At 37.9% G+C, this 19,699-nt stretch overlaps 1 protein-coding gene across 4 annotated transcripts in view; it reads left to right on the top strand.

Annotated features, from left to right (window-relative positions):
- Positions 1–19,699, top strand: part of LOC115450623 (stathmin-4) — a 52,540-nt gene that overhangs the window by 23,273 nt on the left and 9,568 nt on the right. The window contains exons 1-2 of one of the 4 annotated variants that reach the window (XM_030178680.2): positions 14,268–14,407; positions 19,025–19,102. The exons of 1 other annotated variant lie outside the window; for it this stretch is intronic. In XM_030178680.2, the coding sequence (XP_030034540.1) occupies positions 14,332–14,407; positions 19,025–19,102 (154 nt within the window). In that variant the 5' untranslated portion in view covers positions 14,268–14,331. Of the gene's footprint in view, positions 1–14,267; positions 14,408–19,021; positions 19,103–19,699 lie in introns of those variants that run through there. 2 more of the 4 variants (XM_030178679.2, XM_030178681.2) reach the window with 2 other exon arrangements.

Genomic DNA, 19,699 nt, shown 5'->3' with positions numbered 1-19,699 from the left:
ATAAAATAGATCCCCTTGAACACACGTGCGTCACTGAACCAGCTTACCTATGTGTTTTACGACCGATGTTGCTCTGCGCCGCGACTCAATGTGCGACGGGGTTGAAGTAAATCCATGTTGTAGTACTTTTTTCGTAGAAAATGATGATGAATTATGCATGTCGCTCTCCCGATGCTAAACAACTGCTCATTTAGTAAAACTACGTAGAAGTGGAATTAGATTCCAGGACATGACATCGCATTGCACTCAACATCTGCCTAAAGTCTTGTTACATCTAATAGGTTCTTCAAACTGAACTGATGCTTGACAGCAGAAATAAGCCAAGATGAAATCCAAAATCTGTAGAATACAGACGTAACTAGTATATTGTTGCAGTTTCTCAGTGTGTTAGGTTTTAATGTAAATCGATATGAAACTACCGTACATTCCTAGAACTGTCTTAGTCACTGGCGTTAAAAATGACAAAGCGGCCAGATGTCTGCCAAGTTTGCAACTCGCCACCTAGTATTAACATTTTTATCTAGATTTTAGGGTGGAAATATTTTAAAATGTCCTTGTTCATCTTCAAGGTTTGAGTGCTTTGACTTTGGGAGGGTTGTGGGTTTCATAATAAATCAAGTTTGTTGAAATTGCTAGACAAAATTACTACATGGGGATCTTCACTGTTTATAATAAAGAGAAAAGGCATGATGCGTTTAAGTTTATTTCTTTCTGTCGTGTTGTATTTTTTATCTTGTTGGGTTTAACATGCGGTGAAATGAATGTAGATTATTATTCAGTTGTGGATTTGTGTCGCGCTAAAGTATGAAAATATGTTTTATCCATTGCAAAGTTTGTTGGAAATTAAGATTTATATAGCAATTTATTATTTATACACCTATGTATACTATAGCCACTCGGCGTTTCATAATTCGTATTTCGTGCAGTGGTCGATATCCAGTGGGGCACTCCAAACTCGGCGACTTGATGGTGAAATAGTGGCGTCTGTCTCTACCTCTATAGCTAATTTTATCTTCCTTTATATGACTTCAATCAAAGGAATACCAAACTTAAACAGTCAACACACCAACTGAAATGCAATTTCAAAATAGTTTTGCCATGCGAATCGCCGTGACACGCGATGATATCGCTAATGATCCATGAGGTCCCACGTACAGGGGCGGGTCTTTGACCGATAGATGAATAATAAACAACCTTCGTGGCCGAGCGGCGAGGGAGACGGATTGGGTGGCTCGGGGTCGCGGTTACGATTCCGCGGAGGAAAATTGTCTCTGATATATTTATTGGTATGTACAGTTGGGTAGATAAGGTCAAATGTAACTGTTTTTATATGTTTTTTTTAATATATTCACGTCTGTTGATTGTTCTTTGTTTTGTTTTTGAAAGATACAGCCTAGTTGGGAATGAAACGGTTTGCCGAGACGGATGCCTGCAGGTTCGAAACCCTGCACCTCTGGATTTTTGTTTTAATGTGTGTATTGTTTATTAACTATCGTGCGCTTTATGGTGAAGAAAAACATCATGAAGAAACTCATATACCTAACAATTTTCCAAAAATACATGATACTATTTATTGTATTAACATTTGTGCATTTTAAGGTGCATAGGGAATTTAAAATATCTTGTAGTAGGTACAGTCAGAGTAATATGAGGTAAAGGATCGTTTTTTAAAAGGTTTGTGTAGTAATTATCCTGGGAAAATGAAAAGGACCCTGGGAATAATGATTACGGGAGTGAAACGTTCACAAAAGCCAACAATACCATTGTTATACTTTCGAAAACAATGCACATTTTTAAGCCATGGTCCTGTTTTTCACTAATGCAACAGTATGAATAGTGCTTTAATTATTAACTGCGGTTTTGTATTTAATGAACTGTGTGCTTTAAGTTTAACTTTCCATGAACCTTATAATTTCATTTCATTTCATTTGTCAAGACTAAAGCAACGTTGACTTATACCTTTATACACATGTTGCATTGCAATTGTTGTTGATAGAAGTACAATTCTCCAGGTTTTCAAGAAACCTATGAAATAATTAGTTAACCATCTCTTGCACCCGATTTGCCTTCGTGACGTTCTGATGAGGTTGGTCAACTGATGTAAACCCTGTGGACAGGTCTGCAGAATTCTTATGACCATTGGGGAATGAAACTTCTCTCGTTGGTCTATGTTAAATGTTAAATTGTATTCCTTCACTGCCCTGGCGAGTGCCTCTAACAAGCTCTTATGCCACTTCAAATATCAACCCACGACGACCAATTTCTTTGCGTATATCGTCGTTCCACCTTCTCGGACGTAGGACATTGTATTTAACTACAATTGTTAAACTAAAGCTAACTACAGAAGCGGCGAAAATCTTTTTTTGTTGAGTCTATTAACCTCGGATTGTATTTTGTAATCGATATATTCAGTGAGTTAGAGCATAGTTAGTACTTAGCATACAAATTCAAAGCTATAATGACAGTAATAGTGAAGTATTTGGCCCAAGATAAGATCTTATTAAAGACTAGCTTCCGCTCGCAGCTTCGCCCGCGTGGATTTCGGACTTCAAAAATGGAGGAGGTGCTCAATTTGTCGGGATGTTTTTTTAATGTATGGTGGTATGCAGGTGGTCCGATTGTCCGGTCAGGGTCTGATGATGGGATCCTGGTGAAATCGAAGGAAGCTTATAGCATGATTCAGTATTCACGCGTGATGGCTTATTATTAGCGTATTTCATGTATAACTTTGGTGTTTCTATACCGATTTCTATGATTCTTTTTTATGGAATATTTAATAATGTTTACTTTTTTAATTAGGGATGACTGAGAGTGTTATAAACGTAAGCGTAGACAAATATAATGAGAAAGCTTCGAACTGCTAAGCTATCGGGAGTTACACGTGTTATTGTGAGTCAACCATAAAAGATAGACATATGCTGTCGTGGGATATTTTTTACATAATTTTAAGGAGAATATTTTCGTCATACATGATTTCTGCGTAGCTTTAACCATTAAGGTTGTACACGCGACGGAAGCTTAAAAAATGGAGTAACTTCTCCCGATTTCCCAACATTTCCCTTCACTGCTCTGCTCCTATTAATTGTAGCGTGATGAAAAGTATACTATAACCAGCACAGGAGTATGACAAATAATTGTACCAAGTTTCGTTAAAATCCGTCGAGTAGTTTTTGTTTCTATAACGGTTATACAGACAGACAGACAGACAGAAAGACAGACAGACAGACAAAAATTTTACTAATTGCATTTTTGGCATCAGTATCGATCCCTAATCACCCCCTGATAATTATTATTTTGGAAATATATTTCATGTACAGAATTGACCTCTCTACAGATTTATTATAAGTATAGATGTCCCTCCTGCTCTGTAGAATATTGATTCCGTGTTACTCGTCTCCGGTTTGTTTCAAGTAAGTGATCTGAATGCAAGACATTTCTTTCAAAATTAATATCAGTAGAAGGCAATTGTTTTTTTGTTATCTAACATTAACCTGCGTATCAATATATTTTATTCATTAAATAAACTAATTGTTTCGTCAATTGCTTACGTCAAAGAAACAATGAGTAACAAGGCTATAATAGTGGTTTGGCATTATCGTGTGTGATGCTTAACTAAGAGACATTCGAACGATTTACCTTTTTCTGTTTGAAATATTCGATGCAAACGGCAAGAACAACTCCCGTTTTGTTTTATAAAATCTAGATACGAATGGTATTGAATGTTGTGAATGCGGCGCATTGCGAAGGCTTCCGATCTAGTGTTACCGACGCGTCGAGCGTTGCGGTTTGGGCTTCGCGACGAAGGCCGCGGTCTGATACACTAACCTCGATCGGTTGCTAGTTGCATCTCCAGTGGATGGAGGAGTATTCTCCCAGACCTTCATTGAGGTGTAGATTCAGATTGCTATTGAAATTGACACTCTAGGTCACGTTACTAAGTGGATGAAATTTTTGTTCTTCATATTCCGCCATTTCATTAAATCTGTTGTTATTGTTTAAATGCTGGAACAATTAAATCACCCAGTGGTTTTATAAAACTGGCTATGAAAATATACTCGGATTCTTCATTGTGAGCCTAACAAATTCTATTAGCCACGACATCTTTTGTGTGATATCCCAATTCTCGAAACAAAGGCACCAAGCCCTCGAAACATTCTTTCTATCCCAATTATCAGCCAAATTTTGAAGACGCCGTTCTTTCCCATTCAGGTACTGACCGCGCCCAACCTACGCCACAATAAAACTGCCTCCCGTATCCTCGATCAATCTTCATTTAGTACCCTTCGCACTCGAATCTTTATTACATTTGGTGCTATTGATTTTCCGCATATCCGTTCGACAATCGGTGTACCTACCCGTGTTATTGCAGTGTTCACCTTGAATATAAGGTTTGGTCATATGGTCGTGGGCTGTGACTTTTTCCATAAAATCGATACTTTTTAGTCAGAAAATTGTGTTTGAGTATTAAAAATAAATGTATATAACGAATAGTTTTTAAGAAATGTTATGAATTTTTCCGTCTCGTGTGTTTTTGTCTTAATATATTTATTCTATACAGGGTCATTTTAAAATTACGGTAATAAATAAAACCTGATACTCGTCTTTCTCTTAACATAATGCCAAAAATCATCCACGAATAAGGAATATTTTCGGCAAAAATACCGGTGTTAGTTTTCTGATTTTTTAGCACTGTATATTAGGGTGAATATTCCTTGGACATGAGTTTATTTCTGACTGAAAGTATGATGTTGTCGCTGCGACTTCTTTTAGAGTAGGAGTGGCATTAGAACTTGTAAAAACATTTTTTTTACACACTTATCCAAAATAGACATTTTCATTAGAAAATAAATGAGTATTTCTCAAAATAAATGTACGTAATGAAATAGTTTTAAGAATTATTGTTACCAAATTTTCTGTCTGATCCTTCTTTTTTTTTGCCTTAACACGCGTCATATTAAATAATTTTGTCATAGAAAACATGACCTATCAAAATTTTACCGTGACTTTTCCTACTTTGCTTTAGGCAAAATCATTGTCAGCGAAGGAGCCCCAATTGAAAAAAAATTGTTTCATATAAAATGACGTCTGACAGCACACGGTCCTGCCACTTCCCAGACTTTGCACGACTGTGTAGTCAAACCATAGACTTGCAGTTTACAGGCGTGTTACGAACGCTTAGATCGGTTTGATAATATTAGGACTAGGTATTTTGGCAGAAGTAACGATTACCGTGTTGCGTAACGTTGCAGGCATTGTTTTCAGTCTGTGGGTTAAAATATTGTGTTTTTACGTGCAGTGACTCCAGTGCACCTGATGGTTAGTGACGTGGGGTCTTATAGAATGTTGACTGATTGATGATGATGATTACCCCTCGGCAGTCGACACAAATATGCTGGCCTGTCGGAACCGAATATACCCAGGCTAATCCCGAAATGTTACACCCTTACGTAGGCAACTATGGCGGGTTTTAACATCTACAGCTAGCAATATGGACTACTTAGGATTTTGAATGATTAATAAAAAAAAAATTCACGTCGAATTGATAACCTCCTCCTTTTTTTTGAAGTCGGTTAAAAAAGGTATTTAGAGAAGATACTTTAAACTTAGTTCTGTTTATAGTTGTAAGGTCTCGAAGAATTTACTTTACCTATATCTCCTTTTTGATAAATCATTTCCGTTGGTGACCCGAGGATAATATCTTAAAATGTATTTGTGGTGTCTATTTTTGCATCGTCTCGTCCTTAGAATAAATTACACTGTCTTAGTAAAATGTTAAACTAATATCTTTTGATATTAAATGCAACGCAGTACCATGCTGTAGTTTGTAATTAAAACCTCTTGCGTTACAATCAGACGAGCGACTTGCTCGTCCCCCCCTTCGATTGCATAAAAAAATTTAGAATGCCACTCGTCACCCGCAATGCGCCAGTGTCGGATTAAGCTCAGGAGTCCAAAGTAATGTGTGAAGCGCTGAACTGCGTAATGGGACATAAATACTCATCATGTACGCCATTCTGCTGGCCATTATTGATGATTTAGATCAAGAGTTCTGATTGGATTGGTTTGTCTACTTTCATAGTCCAGATATTGAGTTCGGTGTGACTTCCTGATAATTCTGTGTGGACCTATAATAATGGTAAAAATAACTGTTGAAGTTGCATTCAAAATGTATTGAATGTGTGGTGGAATTTTATAAACTGGATAATTTTTTGATAAATAGGCCAACTGCTGTCACTTTCTTGAATAAAGGTGATTCAAATACGAGTGTAAATAGCAGGTAAATGGGATGTATTTTATCATGCTGTCACTGTCTAATAGCGTCGAACTCATTTAAATAATTATGACGTTATTCTGAATTAAATAATATTATTACGATTTTAACTATCAATTGGATAAATTCCGAGTATATTTATAAAAGACGAATTGTATGGTGATCTCAACAATACCTCCGCAATAAATTCATATTGAGATATCTATCAATATGCCAGAAGGGGTATTACATGGCCACAGTCAACATTACACAATTCCTTTACATTCGTAACAAATTTTATGACCATTCTACTGCGTAAAAGAATATAAATATATAAAATAAAAACGCGGGGACTGTCTGGCCTTGATCGATCCACGCGCGTCATTCCCTTTAGGGTTACAGCACGCGGTGCTTTCAGCAGGCGAATGCGAGATATCGTAGCTTTTGGGAAGAATAGAGCGAGAAACAGCTTATATAAATTAATATAGCAAAGAATGTAGTCAGTGTAACTACTGGACATATGACTTAACGTCTCATGTCTCAGGATGGCGAGCGCAGTGGAATACCTAACAATACTTGGTAATTCAATGTGTTGGATGGTGTTTCTGTTGTTTATGGGCGGTCGTATCGCTTCACATCAGGCGAGAACAGCTTGCTCGTCTCGCCGTCCAAAGCAATAATAAAAAAATGACCATAGTCATCACCATTCAGTGCCTGAAATAATATACTCGGTAAACATATGACACTAATTGCCAGCAGCGATTTAGTCTCTTTATACACGTCTAGTATAAAGAGTTGTAATGAGAATACAATGTTTCGACGTTACTCCCAAACGAGTTTTCTCATAGAAAGTCCCGAGAATCCGATTCATGGGTAAAACCGCGGATTGTCGATGGTAAAATTATCGTGTGCTGTAGCCTTTACAGCTTACAGCGGCGGCCGTGGTGCCTTGAGCCTGGTTTACGAGTTAGGTGCTTGCACGAACCCGCTGTGCTGTATCATGGTGGCTATGCCGACTATCGATACGAAGGAAGGTAGTTCGAAAACGTAGAAAGTTAAGACTAATTTATTTATCCGTGTCCAGAACACGGATAAATAAATTAGTTAGGTAACGCTTTTGTTTCTGAAGGGGTAGATAAAGGTTCGACTGGTGCATATTTATTCTCATTATAGGATGTAATAGGTGACGAATATATGAGTTTATTTTCCTAATTTAAAACACCCTACGGCCTTGTACAGGAACTTCAGAACCTCACGGTTCTCTTAGTACGCTTCCATAAGACTGATAAGGTACTGATAATACTATACCTATAGAATACCCAACACAAAAAGTTATAAGCATTAACTGTTAAGACTTTTAGGTAAATATATAAAATTATTATTGTATAGCCTAACCAGCAAAAAAATCTCGACAAGTTGTGGTAAAATGTGAAACTAAATTCTTTTACTGACAATGTTAAGTTTAAAACGAACAAGCAAAAGTGGCCTTCAAAACAGTTTTTTTTTTTATTTTCCTAGACAAACTATAAATAAATTTGACCTCTTCTATACTTGTACAGTGTACACTCTACTTCATCGAAGTTCGATACTTTTCGTAATTCGGCACAGCCACTCTGGTTTACGACTGTGTCTGCACGAACGCGCCGTGCTGTATCAGGTGTATTAGCTTTAAAAGCCTCTCTTTAATATACTGTTTACGATAATTTATCCTCCGAACGTGTGACTGCAGGCTGGAGTCCTGTGTAATATACCTTTGCTTTTAACTTCGTTCTGCTCAATGCCTAGCATTAAAAAATCAATCTACTACATATATATGTAGCTAATCAATTTGTTTTAAGCGATAAATCCTCATTGTATATAAACCCACTTATTCATAGACGTTTTTTTATATATGGAGTAATGCTGTGATAACAAGTCTGTTTCTCAGTGCTGACGGCATGGCAGCCTCGCTGTGAGTAGACTAGTATCAATTAGATAAAAATGTCTATGAATAAGGGGGAAAGAATATAAATATAAATGGATCATTACCAATCGTAATATCACTGCCGTGTGAGCAAAGGCCTAGAAAATAATTGCATAAGAATACAAAGTGATAAATAATGCCACATCAGACATCCAAAAAGAAACATGGTATTGAAGAGGGCGCTGTATAAAGATGTACAAGGGAGGGTCATTATAATATTGTACCCTCGCATCGACCCTCAGCTATTGAAAGTCGCAAGAGTCGTCCGACCCGCGGCATCTTCGCTGCCTACTGTTTTATGGATGCCTTTTTAATATTCACCAGATAAGCGATCTTGTTGAATAACAACATTCGAACATGATTCTCGAAAGGAAACTTCGATTTTCTATTGTAAAATGTTTTCTATGATTCTGTTGAACATTTGAATTATTGACTGCAATTTATTGGAATGTTTGCTGGTAAAATTTTATGATATATCTTTTGTAATACAAGTTAGCATAGCTCATACTTTGATAGTTTTTGCATATTTGAACAGTATTGTCGTCATTGTCAAAGTGTTATCACCTTTTCAGAATAAAATAAATCACAAAGACCTGTCTTATCAGTTATGTTCTCTGCTACTTTAATTAAATAACAAATTACAATAGAACGAATTAGTTACATTGTCTAAATAAAAATACAAACACCAGGAAAACACTCCTTTTTGGAAGTCTGTTAAAGAAAAACATCGAAGTTTTACCGTAATAGGTATTCCAAAAATGTGTACGAATATTTTGGTAGAGTAACTAAACAATACACTTCACCCACATTCCAGATGGAGCTTTCGTATGTGTATCAATACAATTCTACCACGTTTCAGACGGTACGGTTTCATATATTGTATGAGTCACGCCTTGAACGTTCGTAATGGACAAACATCGCGCCCTGATTAGTTTCATATGAGTGTTATACATATACCCTTGGGCCGTGACACAAACTTCGTAGTTTGAGTGATATTGGCATGAATTAGCCAAAGATAATTTATTTTGTATCCTTTAGGATTGTTTCTGGTTTTAGGGTTTAATTTTGTCTGATATAGAAATGAATTGCTGAAATTGATTTTTGTTGTATTCCTTTTATAATCGGATAGATTCTTGCTTTAGATTTTATTTGAAAATTGTTCTTAATGTATTAAAAGGATGTAACATGTCGAACTTCGGACACTAAAATCTCACCAAGCTTCGGTGCATCCTGTTTATCAGACAAAGAGCACGCCCCACCAACTCTTATTATATTACTGATCATTCATTAGTGTATTAAAAATACTAATTACTATCCAAACCTTTCCATTACAAGACAGGAGAACAATCTATCGCCACGTTGAGCTCGAATTTGAAATTCATACATATGTTTCCGAATGGCAAATAAATTACATTGCATTGTATTAATGACTAAACTCTATACAAAATAAAACAAAACTGCACATTGAATTTATAAGCGGAGTTGGAAGCAAGACTGCCGGCGCCCCGTACTCGTAATGAAACAATATCTCATCGGAAAGTTGCGAACTTCGGCCCCCGTTACAGATGGTTCGCAATTCGGGAACACATTTTCGAATTGGCAAGCAAGGAGATAAAGATGACCATATGGCGTAAGATTCAGTCTTATATTATGGGTAAGTTATGTCTGCAGAATAAAAGGTCCGTGGACAAAAATAAAGGTCGTGTTCGCTTTGTTATGAGGAATAGATTGGATCGTTGGTTTGTGCCGTTTGGATTCTTTGTTGAAATTGTTTTTGTGTTTGATAAGTATATTGATGCTATTTAAAGCGGGTTAAAAATGTATGTCTGTTGTTCCGTTACTGGGTAAGGATGACTAATATTGGAGATAGTATTGGTTAGTTATTTCGAAGTGGACCTTAAAAATCCTTATGTGCAAACTCAACTACGCAGGTTTTTTCACAATATATATTTCTTCCCAGATTCAAAAGCTGTAAGTTGATTACGAATTATTAGGACTTAACGATTTTTGATATAAAAAAGGAAAACAGCCTCGTGAATAATGCATATCCGTGCCCGATAATAACGACGCAACTTTTCAACTCTGATTACTTATCTCCCAACGTGATATCCATAATTAACATCTAATCGAGCTGCCTTATTACCATAATTCGTCTGCGGTGTCAACTCTAGTTAATGTCTTGAGCTGGAATACATTAGATGAAGCGTTAGCGAAGATCTAAGATGTTGTACCTAGTTGGTGTTTGATCTGGCAATGCAAATTGTAATCAGCGTATAAGATGTAGTTTATTCATGTTGTGTAAATTTACTCCATTCAAAATTTGAATAAATTTACACTACATGGGTAATATATTATGATTCAAAATCCAAATATATAATTTCGATTATTTGTGTTTCTTATAGTCGGTAGAAATATGAATGTTTATTGCTATATCTTGGTACAAAAGACAGTAAGGAATAAGAATTGGTATAGATTTAAACTTCGGAAAGCAAAAGCGACTGCTGTTTCTGAAATATAGATTTCTTTGTGTTTCTACGAATTGAAAAAAGTGTCGTCGCATCGTTTGTTTAGGAATTGTAGTCGATTTTAGAGGAATCTAAAAAGACAAGTATATTCTTTGAAATTCTGATAAGTTTGGATACTGAACTTGAAAATCGATGCGGGCACTCATGCATATTGAAATTGAATTTTGGATGGAAATCAAGTAATGTAGCAATGAGACCAATTTTATAATGTCAACTTGAATAACGTCTAAATGTGATTCAGGGATAAGAACAGAAATAAGAATTGTCTCGCTGCACTTATATTTTTTTTATATCAAATATAATGTTTTTGGAACTAGAACCGCGCAAAACTAATAAATCTCATAAACCAAGCTTGGAGATCTAAGCTCATATACAGGCTTAAGTCTCATCACATGAGTCCAAATCCGCAGTGTGTTTCTAGTATTTAACTCACGTATTGACGTACTCTTCGTACACCACGTGTCCACTGCGGCACTCCGGCCATAAAAACCACCAGTATCAGTGATGCAGTATGGCCAGTTGTGCTAGATTTTGTTCTAGATTACGCTAAGCTATGCCTGCGTCGAAAAAGGTCGGTAATGTGTAAGCAGCGGTTGAAACAAGGCAAAATCGATACGGGGCGAGTCGAAACGCAGGCGAACACGCGCCGCCGCCGAGGAAGGATATTCGGCTCGGGATCAAGCATGTGACTTACTTGTTGCCTCTTTGATACGTCTTGGGATTCGGTACTGATGGTATGGGTTGCTGGTGGCGTTTTCAATTAAACTTTGCTATGAGTTTGCTAAGTTCTAGAGTAAAGACTTGTTATTGGTTAAAAATGTTTAGGCATTTGAAGTAATTTTTTGGAATTTTTGTTATACTTCTGTAATTCGTATTTAAAATATACTTACGGTAAATTTATACTTGCGGGGTGTTGCTAATAGTATTTATTTTTAACTGTTACTTTTATCGACTGTTTTACGTCCGTTGTTGAGGGATGTAAACTATCTGTATAAAATGGTATATTAACATGCATAGTAATTAGAAAGAGAAATTTTCTGTTGGAATCAATTTGATAGCTTTGGAAACTCCATTTACAATTAGTTTCGAATTTCTTTAGCAATTATTTACTTCTTATTTATATTGAGTATTAAGTAAATAGTAATACTTAACATAGTGTATTAAAGAACATATTATTATAAAAATATATTTGCCAATGCTCAAAATGCCGCACACCATGGTTCATTATGTGGCCCCGGTTAGTACTCACAAATTCTTCTATTTTATTACTCAATTTCTAGATGTCGCAATGCGATAAAAAGCGCTTAATGCAAGTGTATATACGTCATGGAATTCTGGCAAATAGTTTTCCGTGATGACGTAACAGGCAGACTATCAGATATTCTAGATTTTATCTACAACGAAATAGTAATTATTATCATTATTGGGGTATGTAATAATTATGGATGCTGCGTGGTAGTATTATCATATTATCTTCGGTAATCGGAATTCGAAAACTACACGCGCTAAATGTTTAAAACATCCATTTATTTTTCGACTGATATTGCTAGTTTCTGAATTATTAAAACAAACTCTCACAACTGTGCCAAAGATAGTATCAATAATACTTTCTAACAAATATGCGAAAACTGAGACAAAAGCAAAATTTGTCCGTAATGCTCCTATTTTTATTTCTACCACCGTTACGAAGCCTGTTTATTTTAGCTGACCATTCCACATCATACATTGCGCCTTATCTACAACACGTCTATCTCAATGAAGCATATCGTTGTGACCATCACCCTCTCAATTTAAACCCTACAAATTATGGGCCATTGTCATGTGTATCTGATAAACAACATCTCATATGTGGAGTAGTGGTTAACCAAATTACCTATCTACCCTACACAATTGGGGTGCCGATGCAATTGAGAATATTAAATTAATTAATCGTGCAAACGCCACCACTGCTCTCGTGTACACGTCTACGGCCCCACGCTGCAAATATAATAAGCGCTTAAGTAGGAATTATTAATCTTGTTGGTCCCACGTTGGGCGCCATTACGCTCCGTGTATATTAAAATGTCGGTTTATAAAACATTCTGGGCAAATTTGGGAATTCAATTATGCCACAGATGTGTTTAGGTTTCCCTTGACATACACTCATAATATTAGCAAGTTTGTCAGTTTATTGACTGTGAATAATGTTTTCAGAGTTTTATTAGTTGATTCGTGAAAGTCACCGGTGAAACTTTTGCTGGGGAAGCTAATTTATCACCGCTCGTGATATGATCTATGGGGATCATTCGAGGGGACGACATTTGCCTTCTTAAATTCTTATGATGGAATTGTTATGAATGATCTTATAATATTAAAATATTTTGTAATATTTTATTATTTAAAAGTTTGTTTTTGAACATGTCATTTAAAAACAAATAATATACGAGGCTGCTTAATATTATATTTATATGGTGGATAGGGCCGTCAGTCAGGCGGACGCCACGTCAGGTATTTCCACAGCGCTTTCTCTGCGTTTGCATAGGTCGAGCAGAGCTTCTGGTATTCCCAGTTATTACCGCAGGGGGACGCGGCCTAGGGGTTGTTGCCCGGCATCGATCCACCGCACCACGGCCGCCACCGCCGCCGCTACCGATGCACGGCGCTACGGTTCCATCACTGCTGCAGTCTATCTTTCATCATTTCATCTCCCCAGCTTTATATTATCCCTTAGTCATAGTCATCGGCCATACTTGCCGCCACTCTTAATACTTTTCTCAGGTGACGCAAAATCTATATTCATGCGGTGATTTTGATAAATGAACATATTCGAGGGTCGTTAAAGACCTCGTGGATGGTACATTTTGGAAACGGGAAATCAATCGGAAGCAATTCGAGTGGTGAAACAAATTCAGCGTGGCGTTGCTGGCTGTTAATTGGCTGCGGGCGGCGGCGCCGAGACGGCGGCGGAACCTCCGCATGGTGCCTCCCCGGCATGCCCTCCCTACGTTCCCTCCCGCTCGCCCCCGACAGTTCGCCGTTTTTATGAGCGAGAAGCCCGTCGAGACCCGCACGAGTCTGGGAGGCTCTTAAATTAGTTTGTCTTCCCGACCCTAGACCCCGCGGTTGCTAGGTGAGACTGTCTTTCCCACTATCGTCGCCCACCTTGTGGTGTACTTGTTTACATACATTTCCTTCTTAAATTTCGTTCTGGATGTATAAGTCATTTACAAGACATTTTACCTCTCTTTATTTCCCGTAGATACTTATTCGCTGTAATGCCCAGATCCCATCGCGATAAACGCGAAACTATACCGTTAGACCGCATGCCCTCTGTTCGAGGGAACCAGACCTAATGTAATAGACGCCGTGGGTGACATTATTTTTCCATTTGGTAGGCTTATTTTCTTGTGCAGGTTATCAAGTTAGGGACGGTAGCGCGCAAGGGGTGGCCGCGGGGGTGGGTCCGCAGGGCGGGGGGTTGCGGGGCGCGGGGCGTATGTATCGACCGTCAGCCCTCCCCCCGGCGTAGCTCAGTTTCCGGGCGAGAGTCGCGCAGTTCGCCGGCACCGCGACGCGACTCCGTCACACGTTAGATAGTCAATTTGATCACCACCATGCTGATAGGACTTGTTCGCGATTCGGTGATGCAGTGCTTCTGCCACTCATGCCGCGCGCCCGTATTACCAGCAGGTTGGAAGAATCTCTGTGGAAGCCCAGCTCTTCGTATAACTACAGGCGACGCCGTTGTCACTTTCTCCGTGGAGACAAACACCCATATTCGTGCCAATCGACCTGAATAACCCTTAAAACTCGAAATGCGTAACTGTTTTTAGGCAGGGCAGAATACTCAAACAGGTACCGATCGTCAACCGAAACCAAGTCGTGAGTGAAGGCTCAAGGTAACCCCAAAGATTTTGCAGATTGCTATGTTATTTAACAGTTTAATTTTACGCTAAGCTTTCTTGATCGTTTTTATAGTTGCGGAGTGTCTGCGGGTGCCGTAAACGCCGGCCGGCGAGGCGGTGTTGCCGGCCGGCATCTATGTCTAATTCTCATTGACATTAGGTACACATTCCTTTGCTTTTGCACCTATTTTATCTATACAAAGTTACGTTGTTTCCTATTACAAACTCTAATGACCAGCCATTAGGATTTGTCAAAATTTGAATATTTTTCGTTATGTAAGAATCGTGACTAGATTTCTAAAGTAGTCTGAAGCCTTACAAGATTTGTTCGTGACATTGTAAACGCTGTTGACCGGCGTTATTGCGACGTCGCATCTACCGTTTGGGCGTGTAAGTTTTTCTGTTTCAGGGGCAGACGTCTACGTCCACTATATTGATTAAACATTACTGCATAATGTCCACCATTTTGTACAGACGGCACGGCGATACCACGACACGCGTCCACCATTTTGAACGTAATGCGTTGCCGTCGAGAGCTTACTTTTCTATGCCTTCACGTGCGACACATGTCGTTTTATCGCGATTTATGGAAACGGCACCCACTTTGGAACACTGAACAGGATTTTTGTAAAAACTTGAACATTTTCACACAATTTAAATGCGATTAACACGCGAACGCGACATTTTATTTTAACATCGTGAAATTTTCGTTAGTTGTTTTTTCGAAACTACCCTCACACGAGAATTTTAAACGTGTTAATTACGAGGGTCGTTAATTAATGAAACCTCCCCCAAGGCTAAAATTAAATCGCCTTTTGTCCATTAAAGCGTTTTGCTGGATATTGAAGTGAGAAATACTTCCGATTCCAATTAACTTATTACGAGTATTTCGTTATTTGGAAAAAAAAACTGCTAATGAAGTACATTTTTTTCACGTAACGTACTTTTAAAGATTCCTTAAAGCGTTCTTAATTAATTAATTTACAAAAATTAAATTGAATGATTTGGCTGCTGTTTCAGTAGGTTTTAGACTTCTTGCACAAACATATTTACATTTTGCAGCATTTTTCTCGAGTCCATTAGATATAACAGCCGACATTATGACCACATTAGGCGACGTGGCAGCAAACATTCCCCGACTGAAATGACACTTCGCTAGACGGCAACACCCTTTTCCCTTCGCGACACAACATCAGTCACGCACCGAAGGTTTCAAGTGTTCGGATCGTTCACGCTGTTTGTACAGACATCAGAGGGATGTAGATCGCATAATTGTTAAGGGGTTGATTATGACAGATAATGAATAATTGGCTCAACAAGTCTGCACCCCTTTTGATGACGGGGGGCCGAAACGAGCGTTCGAGCGATCTCACATGATCATTAGCACGTCGTCATCCACTTAATGACTGCCGGTATTTGTGGCTGAATAAAAATGTAATTAATCATGCGAGGAGGATTCGTAGATGGACACGTGCCGGAACGACAGCGGAGACAACGGTTGTGTAAGAAGTGATGCATTGCGGACCCGTGCGATGTTTGCGTGTTTCCAAATATTTCCGGCCACACATGCTCGGCTTAGTTTTGCAGTACGGAGTTTTAATTTACGAGTCTGCGAAGTTTCGAAATGGAATTTTAGTTTCAAGTTAAAAAGAAATGTAATTTAAAAACGCAATATTGCTAATGAGGGAAGCTTGTAAAGAGGAGGCTCGAGAATTTTCTTAGCTTTGTGTGTCTGCAACGTTGACCGCGTTTGCTTCTTTGAAACATTCGTATTTCCTGCGCCACTGGATTTTACTACGCGTTCCCCTCCGGCTTTAAATCGTGCTTTTAATATTTCATAAGTTTTTCATGTGTCGTGCGGCGCCGTAGGGGCCGGGGGCGACGTTTCAATTATTCCCCCAGTTCGTATTCGATTGTCGGCATTGTTTTTTGTTTCATTGTTCTTGATTAATAAAAAACAAAACATGAGTTTATACTGCATTGAATTTCTTAATAATTTTAAAATTGCAATAGTATTCCTCAGTCAGATTATTGTTTGATTAAAACAATTTAGAATGACAATATTGTTTTTATTAACACCACAGCTGTCACTTCTAACCAATAAATATGAAGCTTATTAGTTTCCTAGAAAACCATGCTTTTCCATTTATACTCTTTGGTTACGTAAACCGCAAGTTGGTGTCAAGTCGGCTTACCGCAACAATTTAACATCGATTTGTACAAATACTAGGAAGAGTGAATTGGAAAATTTTAACGATAGGGTGCACCGTTCTCTGCGAACAGCACTTAATCTTGGCCTTTCTCCAAAGCCCTCGTTTATTTTAGTTGTTTTTAAGGATGAAATTATTACGGTGTAACTGCAGCAATTTGTTATTTTACTGGAGCTAAATTTTAATGGGTTCTTATTTAGTATACTCTTCTTGGAGTTTATTTATTCTGTTAGCAATATTTTGTAGGTGCAAACGTGAACAAATATATCTAATTGTTGTGGATTTATCTTCTTACTTAATCACCTCTGCAGTGGTTTATGACCTCTAATATGAACTTTTAGTCCGGTTCACTCTGCGCCAAATAATCCGCTCTGACGTCAATCTCCAAAGAAAATTCATAATGAAAACTTTGTTACATTATTTATATTTTAATAAGAGCGAAAGTTCATTTCCCCTCCAATCTCAGTTAACCAGTTGACTTGCTCGTTTTTTTTTCATTATTATTCATGATCTCTACGTTACCAGTTTAAGTAATGACATTAATTTTCTTCAATACGATTTAAATTGATTAGTCTTTCCCACATCAATCCAATTTAGTCCACTGAAAATCAAACACATTTTCGATCAAAAATTTCATATGTACGAGTAATAAGTCGGCGGAGACGTGGTGTAAATTCATCGGCGGCCGTACCGTGAGGGATTATCCTCCAAGAGGGAGGTGCTCCGGCATTCCCGTCACGTATCGGGGTCTCATCCCGCGTCGCCCGCTCGCATTATTACCAGCAACTATTACAGACGACGGCCGACTCGAAATACTCGGTAAATTAGTTTTCATTCGAGTCTCCAGCGTCTGAGTTGTTTTGTAATGTATCAAGTTTTTGCTTCGTAATGGGGAATATAATGACGTGACTAATTTTGCAATTCAGTAATTCTGTTATAAACTCTTGAGAATGTCGGATAGTAATAAATAATGATGCTGTTCGTAGTTAACATTCAATCATGGATTCAGATGAAATTGAGATTAGTGACTTTATAAGCACCTCATTCACTATACTACAAATACATATCACTGATAGTTTGAACAAAATTACTGTTATCGACAATAATCAAATAAATTGACATCTAATGCGACCGACAAACAAATGTAGAAACAATGTATTAAATAAACAAATTTCCTAAACAAATACAATTACTTTGCATGCATAGAATCTATTAACGTCAAGATATCTTTACGTCCAGTATGTCGACGGAGCGGGTCCCGCGTACCCTATAGCTACCCTCAATCGATAGCGTCGGCACGCGACTCGATCGCCGATTCATTAGACTCCGAATAGTCTTCAAATAAACATTAGCTGCAACCCATCCAACGTAATCGCTTTTGTATTGACCACGCGTGAAGGTTGCTCTGCATAATTGATGTGGCATTTGGGTATGTTTGGATTTGTTGGGTATTTGTTGTTTAATTTGTTACGCTCTGTGAGTATTTCAGGTATTTTTACATTGTAACTTCGTTGTTTGGTCGTTTTCATTTGACCGAAATTGCGTAATAGTTTGCAATGTCTCTTTACGCTTATAGTAGAGGTCTTTGCAATACGTAACTAGTGTATCAATGATGCAAAAGGTTTACTCTAAAATTTTATTACTAAAAGTTTTTTTTATCTCATAAATTGTCTTGACTTTTTATAGGGTTCACCATTGTTCGAGTCCATTATGTTGTTATAAATTAATATGTATACTGACATAGTTGACGTAGGTCGCGTCTAAAGATAGCTAAACAAAGGGTTATAGGCGTGACTAGGGAGACGGGCATGTCCCACTCATGTCTCCAGTTGCTTTATTAGTTTATGATAAGCAGGATCGATGGTTTCCATCAGCGGTCGGCAAAACGCGGCCCGCGAACGTTCTGTTTGTGGCCCGCGATTTTGTAATAAGGCTTAAACATCAAAATAAATGTATTAAATTAAGAGTAAGAGCATCTAAAGCAGGGTTTCTAGGATTAATGTTATACGTATGGCCCGTCTTTAATTTTGCTACCTTGTGGCCCTTGCCTACCAAAAGGTTGTCGAACGCTGGTTTACATGACAATATCGTTGGCACCAAATCACTTTACTCAAGGGTTAGTTTGTCTCCACGGTGAGTATGACAGCGGCGTCGTCAGTTGACAGTAGCTGACGGTCCAACTGTTTCAGTAGCGCACCGGCGGTCAGCCCCGGTTAAAAAGCCCGTCGGCAAGCCAAGGACCAAGCAGCCCAAGAAGGTTAAATTCATCAGTAAGTGAAACATTTGGTACTTTCGAGGACTTTGTGTTTTGCTTATTTTTTGTTTTGTTGTTTTTGGCGGTATCTTATTTGTTTGATTACTTTTTTTTATTGTTTGGAGTTTATGGATTAGAGCTTTCTTTAGGGCCGAGTGGCAAAAGGATAAGTTCATTAGTAAATGACCCACTTATGACTACTGAAGCCTTTGGGTTTTATTATTTTGTCGGCATTAATTATATATTTCAATGTTGGCGAAAAACAATATTTTCATTAGACTTCTCCCTTTTATTAAACGTTATATTATTCGGTAATACTAAATTAGACTAAATACAATCCATTTAAATGTCGTCTAAATTAGTTAATTCTCAAACAGCCACAGTTAAGCTTAAGAAAGACAATTTAATTAAAATTCTCTGCATTAAACATTACGAAAGTTAAAAACGTCCAAAGAGTTCTTTACACTTAATCCGCGCGAGTGGAGAGCGGACCAAAGAAACCGGGATGAGCGGCTCGACTGAAACCTACGTTGCAGTTTTCAAAAGACTATTTTCAACCGCAGTAAATGGTTTAAGGTGGACCGGATTTGTACGAGATAAGGGTTGTAGCTCC

Source organism: Manduca sexta, chromosome 23 (assembly GCF_014839805.1).
Source record: "Manduca sexta isolate Smith_Timp_Sample1 chromosome 23, JHU_Msex_v1.0, whole genome shotgun sequence".
Taxonomy (NCBI): Eukaryota; Metazoa; Arthropoda; class Insecta; order Lepidoptera; family Sphingidae; genus Manduca; species Manduca sexta.
Note: the sequence above shows the minus strand (reverse complement) of the source record. Positions and strands in the feature narration are given on the sequence as shown.